The 20013-nt window shown below is 40.4% G+C and overlaps 1 protein-coding gene across 1 annotated transcript in view; it reads right to left on the bottom strand.

Moving 5' to 3' along the window:
• The window catches only part of LOC133048439 (contactin-associated protein-like 3), a 225642-nt gene that overhangs the window by 104416 nt on the left and 101213 nt on the right, over positions 1-20013 (bottom strand). The window contains exons 4-7 of the mRNA XM_061132107.1: positions 16634-16781; positions 6161-6361; positions 5059-5234; positions 3853-3996 (exon numbers count right to left, since the gene is read on the bottom strand). Coding sequence (XP_060988090.1) covers positions 3853-3996; positions 5059-5234; positions 6161-6361; positions 16634-16781 — 669 coding nt within the window. The remainder of the gene's footprint in view (positions 1-3852; positions 3997-5058; positions 5235-6160; positions 6362-16633; positions 16782-20013) is intronic.

The raw sequence follows: 20013 nt of genomic DNA, 5'->3' as shown, positions 1-20013 counted from the left end.
CTATTTCACAAACAACAGATTTTCCAAGACTTACTGAATTTCCTATCAACAATTCAGCAATCTAGGATTTTTAAAATGAGGCTTCCCCATCAAACTTAAATCCAGATTTACCTTATAGGTCCCTTGAAGCACTGTTCAAGGACTTTCCTGGTAGCCCAATAGTTAAGAATCTGCCTGTCAATGCAGGGGACGTGGGTTCGACTCTTGGTCCAGGAGCTAAGATCCCACATCCCGTGGGGCAACTAAGCCAAGTGGAATCTGCGAGCCTGAGAGCCCGCGCTCTGCAAGAAGAGACGCCACCAGACGAGAAGCCCGGGCAATGCAGTGAGTCGCCCCTGCTCCCCGCAACTAGAGAAAGCCCGTGCACGCACAGCGGTGAAAGTGCAATGAAGACCCAGGGCCGCCAAAAATAACTAAATATAAAAATGAAAAGAAAAAGTGCTGTTCAGCTGGGCAAACCTATTTCTGAGTCTCTGAGGAACTGTCCATCTCCGCTACTTAGCATTTGCAGAGGAATCCTGAGCCACATCTTCCCAGACTTAATGCTGGGTGTGCAAGTTACAGTCTTTCAAGAAGTCACCCACCAATGTGAGCACTGGACCATAAAGAAGGCTCGGCACCAAAGAATTGATGCTTTTGAATAGGGCTTGAGAAGACTCTAAAAAGTCCCTTGGATAGCAAGGAGATCAAACCAGTCAATCCTAAAGGAAATCAACCCTGAATATTCACTGGAAAGACTGGTGATGAAACGCCGATACTTTGGCCCCCTGATGTAAAGAGCCGACTCATTGGAAAAGACCCTGATGCTGAGGGCAGGGGGAGAAGTGGGCGACAGAGGATGGGAGATGGCTGGATGGCATTATAGACTCAATGGACATGAATCTGAGCAAACTGGGAGATTGTGAAGGACAGGGAAGCCTGGCATGCTGCAGTCCATGGGGTTGTAAAGAGACTTGGCTGAGTGATTGAACAACAATAGCAACAGTGCTGACTGTGGGATACAACAGAAAAGAGACAGTTTCCTCTCCTGGCATGACAGAGGTTTCCTCCATCGTGAAGGCTAGCACCAAGGATAACTTACTCCAGGAACTTTCTTGTGCTTGTCTTGATTATGTAAACGTGATTATAAGTGCATCACTCAGGTGATAGCTACATCTGACTATAGGTAGGGCATGTGCTTTTGCATGTCTGAAGATAAGAATGTGGCCAGGCTGGTCCTGGCCACAGGTAGGCTGGTCTCTTCTCTGAAGTTCTTACAAAGCAAATCACTCAAGGCCATCACCCAGCCTAAGATCTGATCTGTCTAGCAGGCTGTTTATATTTGTATATAATTCTGTTTTTAAAGATGTTTTTAATCCTTACAATATGTCTACTGCTCCAGAAACAAACTATGTTTAATCATAGTGCTTGGACGGGCTCAATATAATTCCAATTAAACCCTCTACAAGAATTTTGTCTGAGATTTAAAACTTTTCTATAGATTTCAGATAGCAGAATACATACCCAAACATTACTCTTCCTCTCCCAAAAATAATAATGCAAATAAAAAGCCAGTGAGACAGAACTTAACTTACCAGATAGCAAAGTTACTGTGAGCAAATCAGTGTGTTACTGGTGTAGGAGCAGACATAGCAGTGGAACAGCATAAGGAGCTCACAGAAATGTCTGAGAATATATGTTACCTATAAATACAGAGTATACAGCCACAATACATATATACATTATGTAGTTACATATTAATAAAGCTAGCATGTATGCTGCTGCTGCTAAGTCACTTCATTCGTGTCCGACTCTGCAACCCCATAGACGGCCCACCAGGCTCCCCCATGCCTGGGATTCTCCAGGCAAGAGCACTGGAGTGGGGTGCCATTGCCTTCTCCGGTATGTGTAGTCATGTCCAATTCTTCTCAACCCCATGAACTTAGCTTGCCAGGCTCCTCTGTCCATGGGATTTTTTAGACAAGAATACTGGAGTGTATTGCCATTTCCTTCTGCCAGGGTATCTTCCCACCCCAGCTATCGAACCTTCATCCCCTACATTTCCTGCATTGGCAGGCAGATTCTTTACCACTGAGCCACCTGGCAAAACTTAGTACATAAGGAAATTCAACTATGTGGGATAAAGGGTGGGTTAGTTATTAAATAGTGTAGGACCAAATGGATATCTATCAGGTAGAATACAAAAATTAATCCTATATCACATAAAGAAAAAATTTCAAAGGTTTAGTTTTTTTTTATTCAAAAAATAAAACCAATTAAAAGTTCTTACAGGAAAATCCATGAGACCATGTATAGGTTATAGGGTTTTAGAGACATTCCAAAGCTATAAAGAAATATACAGACCTAATGACTACATATAAGTAAAAATATTTATATATTCAACATATCATGTAATATTTAATATAAGATTGATAAATCTGAAAAAATATATGGACCATGAATGACAGAGGGTTATCTATCAAATATAAAACTGTCTCGTAAATTGACCAAAAATTAAAGAAATAAAATAAAAATTAAGCAAAAGAGTAGGAGTGAACAATGATCAGAAATACAAGTCCAAATGGACAAAAAACAGGTGAGAAGATTATTTAATTCACCTGTAGTCCCATAAACACAAAGTAACAAAGAGGTATTAGTTCATGTTCCGTGAGCTGGCAGGGGTATATGAGGACTGGCTGAGATGTGATGGAAGGTTCTGACATACATTGCTGGTGGAAAATGTCATGCTATAACTTTTTGGAGAGCAATCCAACAATGTTTATTGAAATGTAAAACTGTATAAAACTTGTGACCAAGAAATTCTACTTCTGGAATTTTACTGCATCAAAAGGGAAGCCCCTGTACTGAGCATATATGTGCAACTGTCAGCTTATAGTGGTAAAAAAAAATTGAGATAACGCAAATGCCCTGAGTAGGAAATGACTAGATAAATAATGGCATGTTTTCCTAATGGATAGTGATGTAGACATTCTAATGTAGAACTATTCCTGATAATGGAAAAGAATTCCTACAAGGCATTGTTGAATAAAAAAATCTAGATGGGGAAAAACTTATAAAATGATTTTTTTTGTAAACAATGTCAAGTGTGGAAGCATACAGATTCATAAATACATGTGTGAGTATGAGTCTATCTATCTATAGAGGATTCCATTACTATGGACCAAACAAGGAAGGACAAATGTTAGTAACATCCCAGCTTGACAGAGGGACTGTAGCCATATGGAGAATATGGAGAAAGAAGGAAGAAACCAATTGAAAAGAAAAACACTGCATTAAAATGCCTTAATATGATTGCACTTTAACATTTTTGTGAAACTATTCATCTATTTCCACAAACAAATAAAAATGAAACCACACATAAACTAAAAAAGTACAGCAGGCTTTCTGTATACCCAGGTTCTGCATCCTCATATACAACCAACCAACCAGGAAAATGTTTAGAAAGAAAAATTTCAGAAAGTTCCAAAAAGCAAAACTTGAACTTGACCAGCACCAGCAACTACTCACATAACAATTACATTGTATTTACAACTATTTACATATCATTTACATCGCGTTAGGTACTATACATAATCTAGAGTCGATTTAAAGTATATGGGAGGATATGACTAGGTTATATGCAAATACTGTGCCATTTATTTTATTTTATTTTTGTGCCATTTTATACAAGGGACTTGAGCATCCGTGGATTGCTCCAACTCCGGGGTCCTGGAACCAATTCCCCAAGGATACCTAGGGATAACTATACCCATGATTTGTACCTTCCCTGCCTTCAGAAGAGGTATATTTTAAAGCTGAATCAATCAAACTGCAGTTCCCTTTTCTCTTGAACTTGCGTATAGACTTTCTTACCATGATGAGGACCTGTGGCTTGTGTTTCTTGGACAAATCAATGATATCCACTCCATTAAAATAGAGATTTTCAAAGCAGCCATGAAAGTTTTTATGTGGGAATGCCACTGATTTTCCATGTCCAGGAATCCCTCCGAAGCTGATCTTAGAAAGAAAAAAATGACATAAATAACATTGTTTAATGATTTTCTGATTGTCTGCCTAAACATGTATGATTAGCAGGTATAGTAGTAATTGTCTCAAATCTGCTTGCATTATTTTATATTATCATGCTAATTTCAAAGGAGGTTTTATATGTATTTCCCAATGCTCTATTTATTACAGAGATAAATATATTAAATATCCTTCTTACAATTTGCTGCTACTCATATAGTTCTGTCATTTTTGTTGATGGGGAATATTGATCTTTATGCCCACAGTAAATCTCAGTTTGTGTGACAAGGCAGTCTACTGTGAGGATATTCTACTTTATAAACTAGACTATGGGATCCTGCTCTTTGCCATGACTCTGAAAGATTAGAATTACAAAGCCACTAATAATATCATTTAAGACCAGAATCGCCAGCTGGTCCCTGCTGCTGAGGCCACTCATATGAAGTGAATGTTGAAACCTGGTTTGCTGACAGATATTCTCAGCAGAACTGGCAGAACAAGCAATGCATTTCAGTGTATGTTAGACACACATGGGCAACATGCTGCAAATATCGTCAGGTGTTTAAAAACCCCAAGAAACAGTATTCTGAGATGTGTGCATTTGGCTTTCTTGTTACTTAAAAAATTCAGATTGGAATATATGTGGATTACTTCTCTAAATTATCCTAGGTAGCTAATTCTGTTTAGGATTGCCCTAAAACAAAGAAATCTCAAAGGTAATATTCGCAGCCAAACACCAGATGGAATACAGAGGAACTGTGTGAACAAAAGCATTTAAAAATATTCTTTGTTGAACTGGTAGCTCTTCATGTATGGATTTCCTAAATTTAACAACTATTTACTCTCATGTGAAGACTAACATCTGTAAGGAATAAAATGTCTCAATAGCTTGAGCATGTATCTTCCAGTGTGAAGTTACCACACATAGGAAATATTTTATCAGAATTCTGAATTAGTAGGAAAGGGAATTTTTCAATGTAGTAGTATTTTCTATAGAAGATTACGCTGCAATCAAACAATAAAATCTGTAATACTTAAAAAGTCATTTCACACCTTGTAGTCGAGATCCACATAGTTGGAGTCTCCTTTCGCCCGAAAATGATGAGTGTGTGTGTCCACAGTGAAGTTGACGTCTGTACTGAGGAGCTCAATGAGAACAGAATGCCAATGCTCATCATCCAGCAAACTGCCCAGCATGAGGGCATTGGGCGAGGGCGAGTTAGCATGACCTGAAAGGGAAGGAAGTGTAAATGCACAGTTCCATCTAGCTCAACACCATGATCAATGCTTTCAGGTTTAGCATTTCTCACATCAGTTACACTTTCCTTACATTCTTTTATCCCAAGAACTGGTGCGCTGCTTTTATCTTAATCTTAAATACAATCTTCTTTGATATTGAGTAACATCTTCTATCTAACTTGTTTTATTATTATTATTATTATGTCCTGAATTTTCATTTTTCTTGAAAATATTTTCTTCCTAGGTCTTCATTCATAGGACTACTTCAAAAGTTTATGATAAGCCACCCTTGTCATCATGATATAATCAGGTTGTTTACTGAGCATCTGCTACTGATCTTACATGATTATCAAGAAATAACACTTTTTACATAAAAGCACGCTGAAGATCACACATGTACAGTAGAGCTCGACTGTAGGTGACCATGTGTCCATTTGCCTGGGCAGCTCTGGTCTTCAGAATAATTATTTATAGGGTCTGCTTACTTTCACAAAAGTGTTCTTTTTTGTTTATGCTTGTTTTGTTTTTTAAAGAAAGGCAGACTGCCACATGGAATGCCTCATTTGGATGTGTCTGGAGTCTTGGAAGCTTGGCGACCCTACATTCTCCTGCAAGTGGACCTTGAGGGCTTGTTTCGAGGTTCTAGCAGAGAAGCAAAGCTATGCATATACCCTTGACCAAAGAACGGCCCTCCTCTAGAGGAGAAGGTAGTCCTCCTCAACCAAGGGCTCAGCTTCGGGAGGAACGCATGTGGAACTATGAGGGAGGAAGGGAGCACCTTTCCAGCCAAGCCAGATCATCCTCACATCCAAACGTACTCTGGGGTTAAATTAGCCGCTTAACTGTGAAGGAAAATTCATCATAAAAGATACTTTCATCTAAATAGTATTTCCTGAAACACCTTTTTTTTTTTTACCTGAATTAAGGAATAAGATGAGTTTTCCTTTAACTAACTCCAGGGTGAAGTGTTTGTCATTTGGTCCTTCTCTGTGGAGTAGAATCCCATTGTTGTCTCTGGTTTTAAATTTCAGAGAAATAACTTCTTTGATTGGATTTATGGATTTATGAAATGTGTACAGCAAAGAACTCTTCCCATCAAAATGAACCATCTCAGATCCTACAATGGAAGACATTAAAATGTGATCTAATTATAATATAGTCTTATCAGTTCATTAAAATGTGTAAGTCAACACACACATATACATACATAGCATATCTCTGGCTTGTTTAATGTATCTAATGTATCTGATATATCTAAACTCCACTGTTTGCTTTTTCTCACATCTTCCCCAAAATGTATCATCTAGAAATGTTGATTAATTTCAATTTCTCCTATCTTTTACTGGCCTATTTCCATCCTGTAAATAACAAAGATGAGGAAGAAAGTTAAAGTCAATTTCCCCTGAATAAAATCTCCCTGTACATTTAATAATCATTCAACGTTTCTGTTTTTCTGAAAAGCTATACTAGTTCTCACAAACTGGTAAGAAATTAAATATCAGTGTCACTCAGTGTAAATGGCTTAATTATTCCTGAACCAGAAACTCTGACTTTTAACAATTCTCACATAAGCAGTCACTTTAATATATTTCTGTCTGGCCATAAAAGACTCACATAAAGACAGCAGATATACTAAATGCTACTGCAGACCCTACTAAAGGGTTCTCAGTAAACAGGGATGCAGTTTTATTACAGCATTTGGGCCCAGTGACAGCAAAAGGGCACGCCTGTTGTGTGCGGTGTCCTCAGCACACCGGGAAGACTGCTCAGCTACAGCCAGTCATCGCCACGCTGCTGCCACGCAGGCTGTGTCTAGGGTGTGCGTGGACCTGCATGCCATTCAGGTTTACTTCCAGGGCTTCCCCTGTGGCTCGGCTGGAAAAGAATCTGCCTTCATTGCAGGAAACCTGGGCTCGATCCCTGGGTTGGGAAGATCCCCTGGAGAAGGGAGAGGCTACCCACTCCAGTATTCAGGCCTGGAGAACTCCTGGACTGTATAGCACACGGGGTCACAAAGAGTCCAACATGACTGAGCAACTTTCATTTCTTTCAATCTTTGGGCTTCCCTGGTGGCTCAGATGGTAAAGCGTCTGCCTGCAATGCAGGAGACCTGCATTCGATCCCTGGGTCAGGAAGATCCCCTGGAGAAGGAAATGGCAATCCACTCCAGTACTCTTGCCTGGAAAATTCCATGGATGTAGGAGCCTGGTGGGCTACAGTCCATGGGGTCCCAAAGAGTCGGACACAACTGAGCGACTTCACTTCACTTTAGCTATTTCAGAAAACCCTTGATATTCACAACTTAAAAAAAAATCATCCATTTTATGCAGGTACCTTTTGAAAAAGCGGAAGTTTGATTCACATCAGTCAGTTCAGTTCAGTCACTCAGTGGACAGAACTGAACCAACTTTTTGCAACCCCATGGACTGCAGCACGCCAGGCTTCCCTGTCCATCACCAATGCCAGAGCTTACTCAAAACTCACGTCCATCGTGTCGGGGATGCCATCCAACTATCTCACCCTCTGCCATCCCCTTCTCCTCCCACCTGCAATCTTTCCCAGCATCAGGGTCTTTTCAGATGAGTCAGTTCTTCGTATCAGGTGGCCAAAGTATCAAAGTTTCAGCTTCAGCATCAGTCCTTCCAATGAATATTCAGGACTGATTTCACTTAGGATGGACTGGCTGGATCTCCTTGCAGTCCAAGGGACTCTCAAGAGTCTTTTCCAACACCACAGTTCAAAAGCATCAGTTCTTCGGCACTCAGCTTTCTGTATAGTCCAACTCTCACATCCACACATGACTACTGGAAAAAACAAAGCGTTGACTAGACAGACCTTTGTTGGCAAAGTAATGTCTCTGCTTTTTAATATGCTGTCTATGTTGATCATAACTTTCCTTCCAAGGAGCAAGTGTCTTTTAATTTCATGGCTGCAGTCACCATCTGCAGTGATTTTGGAGCCCAAAATAATAAAGTCTCTCACCATTTCCACTGTTTCCCCAACTATTTGCCATGAAGTGATGGGACCAGATGCCGTGATCTTAGTTTTCTGAATGTTGAGTTTTAAGCCAACTTTTTCACTCTCCTCGTTTACTTACATCAAGAGGCTCTTTAGTTCTTCTTTTATATTGCTCCCGGCAATCTTGATCCAGCTTGTGCTTTATTCCAGTCTGGCATTTCGTATGATATTCTGTATATAAGTTAAATAAGCAGGGTGACAATATACAGCCTTGATGTACTCTTATCCCAATTTGGAACCAGTCTGTTGTTCCATGTCCAGTTCTAACTGTTGCTTCCTGATCTGCATGCAGATTTCTCAGGAGGCAGGTCAGGTGGTCTGGTATTCCCATCTCTTTAAGAATTTTCCAATTTGTTGTGATCCATGCAGTCAAAGGCTTTGGCATAGTAAATAAAGCAAAAGTAGCTATTTTTCTGGAACTCTCTTGCTTTTTCAGTGATCCAATGGATGTTAGCAATTTGATCTCTGGTTCCTCTGCCTTTTCTAAATCCAGCTTGAACATCTGGAAGTTCACAGTTCACATACTGTTGAAGCCTAGCTTGGAGAATTTTGAGCATTACTTTACTAGCGTATGAGATGAGTGCAACTGTGGCGTAGTTTGAGCATTCTTTGTGATTGCCTTTCTTTGGAATTGGAATGAAAACTGACCTTTTCCAGTCCTGTGGTCACTGCTGAGTTTTCCAAATTTGCTGGCATATTGAGTGCAGCACTTTCACAGCATCATCTTTAGGATTTGAAATAGCTCAACTGGAATTCCATCACATCCACTAGCTTTGTTTGTAGAGGTGCTTCCTAAAGCCCACTTGACTCTGAATTCCAGGATGTCTGGCTCTAGGTGAGTGATCACACCATTGTGGTTATCTGGGTCATGAAGATCTTTTTTGTACAGTTCTTCTGTGTATTCTTGTCACCTCTTCTCTTGATTCACATACAAAATGTGAAATATATAAACACTGAACCCTGTCTCTAAGCCATATAATCAAACAATTATTCTTTGTTGCATAATTAAATAAATATGATTAATGAAAATATAATTCTGTTAAATTCAAATGTGTCCCTTAAAGTATTAGATAATAATAAGCTAATGAAAACTTGATAATAAAGAATTTAAATGCTTTCACATTTTTGCAGTACAGTTTATGTGTCAGTGAAAGACAATGCTAATAATTAAGGCTTATTTTTGCAGTCAGCTAATAAGTTTTTTTCTGTAAGTGATTTTCCCAGGATTATTTTGATTGAATTATGTTTTTCCTCATCTTCCCTCTTGCTGTATTGTTCTGGAAGAGTAATACTCATCTTCTAGGGCTCAGAATCTCTTGGAGGGTTTGTTAAACACAGACTGATAGGTCCCATCTCAGGGTTTCCGACTGACCAGGTGTGTTGGGCTGGGGGGCCTGAGTATCTGGGCTTCTAAAGAGTCCCCTGTGATGTTGACACTGCTGATCTGTGCCTATACTTTGAGAATCACTGCTCCAAAGCACCTACATTATATTTCCGGAATATTCCCCTCAGGCAAAACGGAGTCATGAAAAATGTATTATATGATAGAAACACAAAAACGTGCCTTTGAAAAGTTTCTTTTTTCTTCATGTTTTGACTCTCTTTCTAAAGAGATCACTAACACTGGTTTCTAGAACAATTAACCACATGTGAGTCATCAAATTATATCTTATGAGGCATATTCAACATGTATTTTGACAGATTTTTTTAAGCCTAAAGTGACTAAATTATAATACAGATATGTAACCACTTAAAAATCATGTATCTTGCAACAGTTTAACTAAAATCTTATATGATAATAACTTGAGCTCAATTGAAGAGGTTACTAAAGAGATAAAATTCAAAAACTGCTTTTAGAAATCCAGACTTTTAAGCTTCCCTTCACTGAAACCATCCACATCATGCTTCAGCCTCTTATTGTACAGTCCCATGAGCTAATGTTTCAAGATTTGTTTAAAAAGAATTAAGCTTGAAAACAAAAAAGAGGCGGCAGAGAGTAGAAGGCCCTGCAAAGCCAGAAACATCTGCTGGCTGATCCTTCACAGAAGCTTGCCATCCCCCACTCAGCAGAACCACGGAGCAATTATTCCTGGGCCTGGCTCCTGATGGTTACGCAGGAAGAATGAACTCACAACCAGACATTTTGTGACGTTTTTGTGATTGAAAAATCAAAAATCCTATTTTATATAGGAAATCACAAATGTCACTATTTTTATTGACTTTCCTATTACATAATTCAATATACTCTGACTATTCTTGAATATATATTTTATGAGGTAAAGAATAGGTTAATAGTTCTGCCCCTGGCTACATATTTCTGTGTATAATATAAAAGACTGGTTTCTATACACAGCCTTCCATAGGTCCAAATTCTACTTTGGCAAGGATTTTGCTTTGGCATAACGAAATTTTCTTATTAAAAGACCACTTCTTTCCACCCTCCCTATCCCCCAACCCCAAACTAATTTCCATCCATTCCACAAGTACAGCTTTATTTTCAGTTGATATTGATGCAAGTATCACAAACTCTGCTGGATGCTGGGACAAAACAGGAGAGGACAGATATGGCCCAGCCCTCCTGGAACTGACAGTTCTTCCCTCACTTGCTCATTTCTACTATCATGGAAAAACAGATTGCACCTGTAATACCTAATGTCTTACTGTGGGTTGCTAGGAAACTACAGTGACAAGGAAATGTCTTAGAGCTCAGGATGGAGATAGGAGAAACAAAGACTCTTCTCTGTTGAAAGTGTTTGGAAAGAAAGAATGCAAAGAATCAAGGTCATCTAGGTATCAAACTATCACAGAATAAATACTCTTTATACAAAATTTACACATAGGCATTGGAAAGTTGCCAACCATGGTTCAAAAACTGGGCTGCAGTATTAACCAAGAAGTCCTCCAGGTAAGTCCACATAACAAATAAGAATACACATGATCACACAGAATATTCAGATTGGAAACTCAGTTATAATAAGCCTCATCAAACAGAATTTATTTTATAAAATATCATTCACTACCAAGTATTCATAAACCAATCTGAATATTTGAAAACAATTTGGCAAGTCAATATATATGTATATTTTAAAATTTAGCACTAAATACTGAAACATGATTTGTAAAAACTATAGATTTAAAAATGTAAAAATTTTAAAGATAGTTGTATTTTGGGATAGAGAGTATTTTGTTCAGTAAGTCAGCAGCAATGAGCTCTCCAAGTAGGAATGAGGGAGAACCCTAGGTGGTCCTCCTTGAGTTTAATCTCCACTAAATAGAGGCTCCCTTGAGCTTCAAATCACCAATCATGCCATGACCTGCAGAAGCCAACTTTCATGTCTCAGGGCTTACTGGTAATGAATGCTGAGATGAACTCATTTCCACCAGCCCACTAAGCATAAAATTTTTGCTACTGTACTCCTATAAGAATAAATCAAATGCTATATGCCCACAACTAATACAAATAATCCACTAAATTTATTTGAATGAAAACACCAAAATAATGCATTAAATTACTGCTTAGCATCACACTTAACTTTTACAAGAAATCCTCATATTTATAAAATGCTTTTGTGTGTAATTCAATTACTTAAACAATTGGGGTCCTTGACACAGAAGTTACTCATTATGTGTTGAAACAGAAAGCAATAAGAGTACAGAACCTACATTCCAAAAAAGAGTAGGGGAAATGTGATATTTAGCTGAAAATAGGAAGTGTTTCTCCAATGTCACATGTTATAAACATTTGCTTTATTAACTGAGTCTATATTTTGATAAATGCATCAGTAACAATATTATTAAAGAAACCCCCACACATGTTTGCCATTTTATCAGTAGGGAGAATAAGTTAGTGCTCATATATTTAGAGCCTCTGGATCTGGTCCCACAAACAGCCCTTCATTACACAGAACAGCTGCTCAGAGAAAGAATCTATGAAGTTGTCTTGTAAGGATTTGAATATTGGTTCCATAGTGGAAAACTTACTCAGCCTCTCTGTGCCTCAGTTTCCTTACCTATAAAAGGATAAAGAAGTCTCTTCCACCAACACTAATTATATTGTTACTAAAAAACTTAATATCTATATAGTGTGTACCGCAATGTCTGAAACAGGTCTAGTCCACAATGGGCATGGGCTTCATCATGACTGCCAGTGCTAAGTCACTCCAGTCGTGTCTGACTCTGCCACCCAATGGACTGTAGTTCTCCTGGTTCCTCTGTCCATGGGATTCTCCAAGCAAGAATACTAGAGTGGCTTGCCATTTCCCTCTCCAGGGGCCCTTCCTAATTCAAAGATCAAACCTGCATCCCTGGCACTACAGGCAGATTCTTTACCACTAAGCCAATAAGGAAGCCCCATCTTCTATTTATGTGAAGTGAAAGTCGCTCAGTCATGTCTGACTCTTTGAGGCCCATGGGCTATACAGTCCATGGAATTCTCCAGGCCAGAATAGTGGAGTGGGTAGCCTTTCCCTTCTCCAGGGAATCTATATACTGGGACACAAATTGAGAATGAGAAATCCACGCCCAAATTTAGCTGATCTACAAAGAACAGGCATTTCCCTTCACATCTACTCCCTCCTTAGTATCTGGGGAGCAAAGATTGTGCCTTATTCACTTTATTCAGCAGGGTGGCTTGCATGGGGTAAAAGTTTTGTAAACATGTACTGAATTAATACTTTTTCTAACCTAGTTTGAATTTTTTCTGCTTTTTCCATAATTGTAATGGATAATACAGATCAGCATTCTCTCATATGACTAAAGGTCATTAATAACTTCCAGAGTTTTTATTTGTCATGGTGACTACTTATCCTTTCATCCTATGTTCCTCTATTCGTATTAATGCATTTTCTAAACTGAAGTCTACTTCGAGTAGAACCGGTGCTTACCAGAAGGAAGTTCCATATGCAGACTTTTCTCTCAACATTCTGGCTAAATATTACAAATGAGACACTTTTTATTTTTATAAAACATTAAGAACAGGTTTATAAACATTGACACATGGTGCGGTTGCTATATAGAACATTTTTCACTGCAACAATCAACGTATTTTTTTTTAAGTAAAATAAACACAAGGTTTTAAAACAGGCAAGAACATGTTCTAGTCCCCTCTTCTCTTCCCTCTTAACCCATTTGACTTTCAATGCATGATTTGACAAAGGACGGAAGTGCCACATGGATGACTATAGACCCCGATGGGGGTCCCCATTCTGTGCCTATCTAGTCGACATTTCTGAATTCATGAACTGTGTCCCTCATTTCTTCTCCCCTCCTCTCCTCTCTTCCTTTCTTCCCTCTCTCACTCCAACAATAAACACAGTGATGAATATAAAATCACATCACAATCGTGGGGCTGATACGACGCAGTACAAGGAAGCACTTGAGAATGACACTGACTATGAACACGTGGAGTCAGAGCCAATGGCAGGAGAGACTCAGAAGACGACCAACAGCTTCACTGAGGAAATGATGGCGAAACTGCGGGAATTATCCAGACGTCTGTGGAGAAGGCAACGGCACCCTACTCCAGTACTCTTGCCTGGAAAATCCCATGGACAGAGGAGCCTGGTGGGCTGCAGTCCATGGGGTCCCTAAGAGTCGGGCACAACTGAGCAACTTCACTTTCACTTTTCACTTTCATGCATTAGAGAAGGAAATGGCAACCCACTCCAGTGTTCTTGCCTGGAGAATCCCAGGGAGGGAGGAGCCTGGTGGGCTGCAGTCCATGGGGTCACACAGAGTCGGACACGACTGAGCGACTTAGCACCAGCAGCATCCAGATGTGTGGGGCTTCAGAGACCTGTATCAAGGATGTCAACTTGGAATTGGTCAAACTGTATGTAAATGTTGTTGAAAACACGAAATGGGATGAAAGCTCAGTGACCAATTTTGGGTAGAATATAGAGCTTAGAACAAGTACATAGCAAATGTTAACACTGAATGGATGTGAATGCTAGAGGGGGGTGGGGCAGGGGAAAGTGAAGAATCCCATGCCAGGCCCTGGCCTTGGTGGGTAGATCAGTAGGGACTCTAAGAAGACCTGACACTTTTCACTTTTACTCTATAAATGGGGAGAGGGCTTTTCAGTTAGTGAAAATATATATGCCAAGCCAAGAAGCCATGAAAATATGCAGTGTTTATAGGAATAGTAAATATCACTGTAAATGGAATGTAAACAGATGAAACTGAAAAGAGATAAGCAATCTGGACATTCTCTCACTAACAACAGGGCAGAGGAAGCACACATGAAAAAAGAGAATAATTATCACTTTGAGCTATAAACCAAATCACATTAAATTACTGCCAAAAATAAAAATGCAAAGTGCTACACTTGAATCATTATTAATAATAAGAATGAAGACAAAATAGAGCCACTAATATTGAGATATATATTTAGTGTTGTTTTACAAGTGATGATTATTTCCTGTTTGCATTTTTACGCTAGGAGTCCCTCGTGCCCAACAGTTCGTGTTGGCTGAATTTAGGATGCAGGCAGGTTCCATGACAACTGTACAGTCAACTGGCCGCTCCAGGCAGCAGACACGCAGCTTTGATCCTCCTGGCACTGACCTCCAACCCAAGAAACTGGAGTAGTAGCTCCTCACCAAGAACATCAAGCTAACGGCAAAGCCCCATCAAAGAGCGTGTTCTGCTTTGAAGTCAGTAAACCTGAAGTTGCTTCCAGAGTAATGGGAAAAGGAGACATTAATTTCATGGGATCAAAGAGAAACTCTAAATATCAGGCGTCATGGCTATCCCAGCAGTGAGCGCACTGACAGGCCCCAGAACCAAAAGGATGGAAGGAAATGATCAGCAGAAAGAGGGAGGCAACCCAGCACCATCTATGCTGAATGGTCCAGGACTTATAAACACTAGAGAGTGAGGCGGGGTTAGGAAGCAGAGCCAAACAAAACATGCCATCAGGAAGGGGTATGGAACAGAGGCTAAAGGTGACCCTTGAGTGTGGGATGGGTGGCGTGGGTGAGCCTCGGCTCCAGAGCCACCCACTGTCTGTGGGGGGTTATCAAAGTGGAACTGATATCTCCACTGTTCCACAACTCATGCCCACATCCATCCCTGCACCACAAGAACACTAAATTCCTACTCCTCCAGTTTATTATGTCGTTTCGTCTTATAAGCACCATCCCTACCCCTGTCTCACTGCCCACGACCTTTAGTTTGAAAACTGAATGTCAAAAACTTTCCTTTTCCAACCCAACCCTCTATTCCCCATGCCCCATGATCATGTTACAATATGTTATATTTGCTTTGTACAATTTTATGACTTCTCATAAACTCCTGACAAAGAAATAAATAATCTCAGAAGCGTCCCCCACATACAATCCAGTTCTCTGCAGATAAATAAATTCACATATGACAAGTGAGGGAATAAAGAAATCAATGTCTGAATAGTATGGTAGTCGTGAATACAAAATGAGAAAAAAAGACAGTTTTAAATCTTAGATCCAATATGTAATAGCTCTCACAAACATCTAATTTCTCAAAGGTTTGGTTTCTTTCTTTTCTGAAGCATTGAGGTTACTACTATACTGAATTCATTTGGTTAGAGTGGGAGTTGAATGAGAAAATGTTGTAGGAGGTCAGATCTGACATATTAAATACCCTGTGTGTGGTATATCTTATGGTCACACTTCTCTACAGAGTTAATCTTCTGATCAGGGACAGAATGAAGTGTGACAAAAACCCCAAGATGTTCCCAGCCAACTTATTCTTCAGGTCACTCTTCCAGTTTTCTAGAAGGTTATATTTTAAATTAATTTTTTCATTTTTGTGTTCACTTACAAAATACCAGTATATTCTAGACCTTCGAAATGGCAGCTGTAGATTTGATCCCCCATGTATTTCATGGAACGCTTTTACATTTGTCTTTATGCTCAGATTGACTGCCAGCATCTTTTCTTTCATTGTCAGTGGGGAAAAGCCAGAAGACATAAAACATAAGTGATGTTCAAAAGAAGTTCCCACAGCGACGCAAGTAGAGAGGAAAGTGAGTCCCCATGGGGAGCAGGGAACACGGGGACAGCTGTTCTCACCTGTGTTCCCAGCGGCAGAAGACAGAACCATCAATCACAATAAATGTAACTGCTCTTGATTTGAGCTCTGTTCATTTTATGAAGTGCCCACTATATAACAGGTACTCAGCTAACCTCTGAGAATCTAAGATTTTAAGGCTCATTTCCGGTCCTCCTCTGAATTCAACCCTAAAATAACTGTAATATTATCAAGACTTTCCATAAAACCAGCTCTGCCTGCACAGATATTTAAAAGGCTGAAAAAGTCAAGTTCCACTTTCAGTTTGGTGTTTAGAACACAACACTCCATCAAGAACTTCATTTGAGGAATAAGCACCACTCACTGTAGGCACATCCATACACTTCAATCCGCATCCCAATCCTGCCTTTGGGGCTCCAGGTTAAGGGGAGGAAGCGCAGGAATCTGGCTTCGAAGGTCGGCTGGAGTCTGTAGTGTACCACGCTGTCTGCATTTGTGTTTCCTGGAAAACCCTGAGAGAAAACGGAGAAAGGAATCAATGTGTTTGCATAATACCATCTTCCTGCTCTCACCTCACAGGCTAATAATGAGCAAACGATGCTTCACTTTGTTAGTATGCAAATTCATGGCTGCTTTAGAGCAACTCTGCTAACATTTGAGGCATGTGACAATCTCTCTTCAATGCCTGGATTAGTCATCATCATCTAAACTTTCCTTATTTGTAGGGTAGTTTAAGCTTCAATGGCACCATTACACTGGCTATAAACCTGCTGCTTTCAAAGACTTGCTTTTAGAAAGTTGCTCAGCCCCCACCTAAATCATTTCCTAATCTCCAAGTAGTCAAGACACACAACCTCACTTCCAGGACAAACAAGCCCAATGCCAGCTTGCAGGATGTACAAAAAGAATCCTAGACCCTAAAACTTGAGGGGGGGGGGCGGAATCTGACCAGTGTTCGAGTTCAAAACCCTTAACTAATAAATGCAAAAATGTTAGTTACTTAGACATGTCTGACTCTTTGCAACCCCAGGGACTGTAGCCTGCCAGGCTCCTCTGTCCATGGGATTTCCCAGGCAAGAATACTGGAGTGGGTTGCCATGCCCTCCTCCAGGGGATCTTCCCAACCCAGGGATTGAACCTGCATCTCCTGCACTGTAGGCAAATTCTTCACTGCTGAACCACCAATGCAAAACTCAAGCCTAAGAAAATGAAGAGTCTGCAGGCAGGATAGCTATTCTCCACTGTGGCCAGGACAAGATTGTGGGGATTCAAATTTTGATCTGTGTTCACTGTGCTTTGTCCGGCTGCCCCAAGTTATCAGCATTTAGGAGGTGCTTGGGGAAACACTCCAACACCACCTGCCACAAGATAAGAGGGGTGGTTTCTCAACCGTGGGCATCTGGCTTCATGCTAGAAGGGGTCAGCATGAGAGCAAAGAAACTTGTTATAAGGAGTATGACTTCTTTTTCATGGTGTTCTTTTTAATGTAAATATCAGAAAGCAGGGAAACCAAAAAATGGATGATGTTGTTGTATACACATACATCAATTATAGATATGTTACTAATGACTTATTCATTTTAAAAAGACATGTAGGCGAGGCAGCTTGCGTAAACACAGCACAATCTCCAACAGGCAGGAAGTGCATCCCAATGCACCTTCTCCAGTCATCCTGGCAAACCTCTCTTTAACACTGTTTACTGCTCTGCTGTTTAGTTGCTTACTTGTACCTGGCTCTTTGCGACCCCATGGACTGTAGCCCACCAGGCTCCTCTGTCCATGGGATTTCCCAGGCAAGAGTACTGAAGAGGGTTGCCATTTCCTTCTTCAGGGGATCTTCCTGACCCAGGGATTAAATCCACTTCTCCTGCTTGGCAAGTGGATTCTTTACCACTTCCCAGGCTTCCCACCGGAGAAGGCCATGGCTCCCCACTCCAGTACTATTGCCTGGAAAATCCCATGGATGGAGGAGCCTGGTGGGCTGCAGTCCATGGGGTCGCTGGGAGTCGGACACGACTGAGTGACTTCACTTTCACTTTTCACTTTCATGCATTGGAAAAGGACATGGCAACCCACTCCAATGTTCTTGCCTGGAGAATCTCAGGGATGGGGGAGCCTGGTGGGCTGCCATCTACAGGGTCGCACAGAGTCGGATACGACTGAAGCGACTCAGCAGCAGCAGTAGCAGGCTTCCCATCTGGGAAGGCCAGAGTTTACTGTGCGTAAACTCACACTAAGTCACTTCAGTCGTGTCTGACTCTTTGAGGCCCCATTGACTGTAGCACCTGTACGCTCCTCTGTCCATGGGATTCTACAGACAAGAATACTGGAGTGGGTTGCCATTTCCTTCTCCAAAGGATCTTCCCAACCCAGAGAGCAAACCTGCGTTTCCTTTGGCTCCTGGATTGCAAGTGTATTCTTTACCACTAAGCTCCTGGGGAAGCCCCAGAGTTTACTGTACTTTAAAAACAATGGGTGGGTTTCAGATGAATTGAATCTAGCTGCCTCCTATTATAGAATCTACTTCCCTCTCACCTCTGCCATCTTGCCAATCTTGGTACATTAACAACTGTACATCCATCTCTGTCCTGAAGTTTCATGACAATTTGAAAGACCATCACAAGTCATCTGTAAAGAATTCCTTTTGTCTCTGCCTTCAAAGAGGAAACCATGTGAAACCAAGCAGGATCACACGGGACCTTCCTGGAAGAGACTCCCCTGCACCATGCCCTCCACTTGTCTCCTATCTATAGAGAAACTTTAGCTTCCTAGGCCTTCCCCAAATTCCAAAGAGTAAATTTAATCATAGAAGTGAAAAAACGCAAAAAAAAAAAAAAAAAGGAAAAACACAAAATAAAGCAAAATAACAAGTTTAGCCATAAAAGTTAAGGACCTTCAGCACTCCTCAGGGGCCACAGATTTTATTTTGAGCCACGTCCTTTGAGCTGTTTTGAAAATATAAAAACCTCCACCAGGTGGAAGAAGTTAACTGTATGCTGCCCATAAGCACATAGATTCCAGACTGGTTGGAATCAGAAGCTTGATGATGTTGACTGCTGATTATCTCATCACCAACCAATCAGAAGAATGTCCATGAGCTGATCACATATGTCACAACCCCCTTTCCTTACCTGTCTTTAAAAATCTTCCCCTGAAAGCCACTGGGGAGTTTGGGTCTTTTTAAAAATGCATATATATTTACTTTTAATTGAAGCATAATTGGCTTACAGTGTTGTGTGGGTTTCTGCCCAACATCAACATGGTGTGAGTCCTCTGAATCATGCAGCAAATGCTCATTGGCTGTCTACTGTATATATGTTAATTTGTCTGCATGTCACTCTCTCCAAACACCCCACCCTCTCCTTCCTCCCACCCTCACTGTGTCCACAAGTCTGTTCTCTATGTCTGTCTCCACTGCTGCCCTGCAAATAATTTCATCAGTACCATCTTTCCAGATTCCATATATATAATATTAATCACTCGTTAAGCACTACCTCCCAGGACTCCTTGCTTGGGACCCTGCAATTAATGCTTTACTTTCCTTTGCCACAACTCAATGTCAGTAGATTGGCTTTACTGCATGTGGGCAAATGGACCGAAGTTTGGTTAGGTAATGCAATTGGACCTGACCAATTTAAGCTTTGAAAACAAAGTGTAAGGTCTCTTAGGTATATGTGTCTCTTTTGAAATCTACTGTCAAATGTTAAAGCTATCTAAATTCCACCATTTTTTGGAACCCATAGTC

The sequence above is a fragment of the Dama dama genome, chromosome 29, assembly GCF_033118175.1.
Source record: "Dama dama isolate Ldn47 chromosome 29, ASM3311817v1, whole genome shotgun sequence".
Classification (NCBI taxonomy): domain Eukaryota; kingdom Metazoa; phylum Chordata; class Mammalia; order Artiodactyla; family Cervidae; genus Dama; species Dama dama.
The sequence above is the reverse complement of the archived record's forward strand: the minus strand, read 5'-3'. Positions and strand labels throughout refer to the sequence as shown.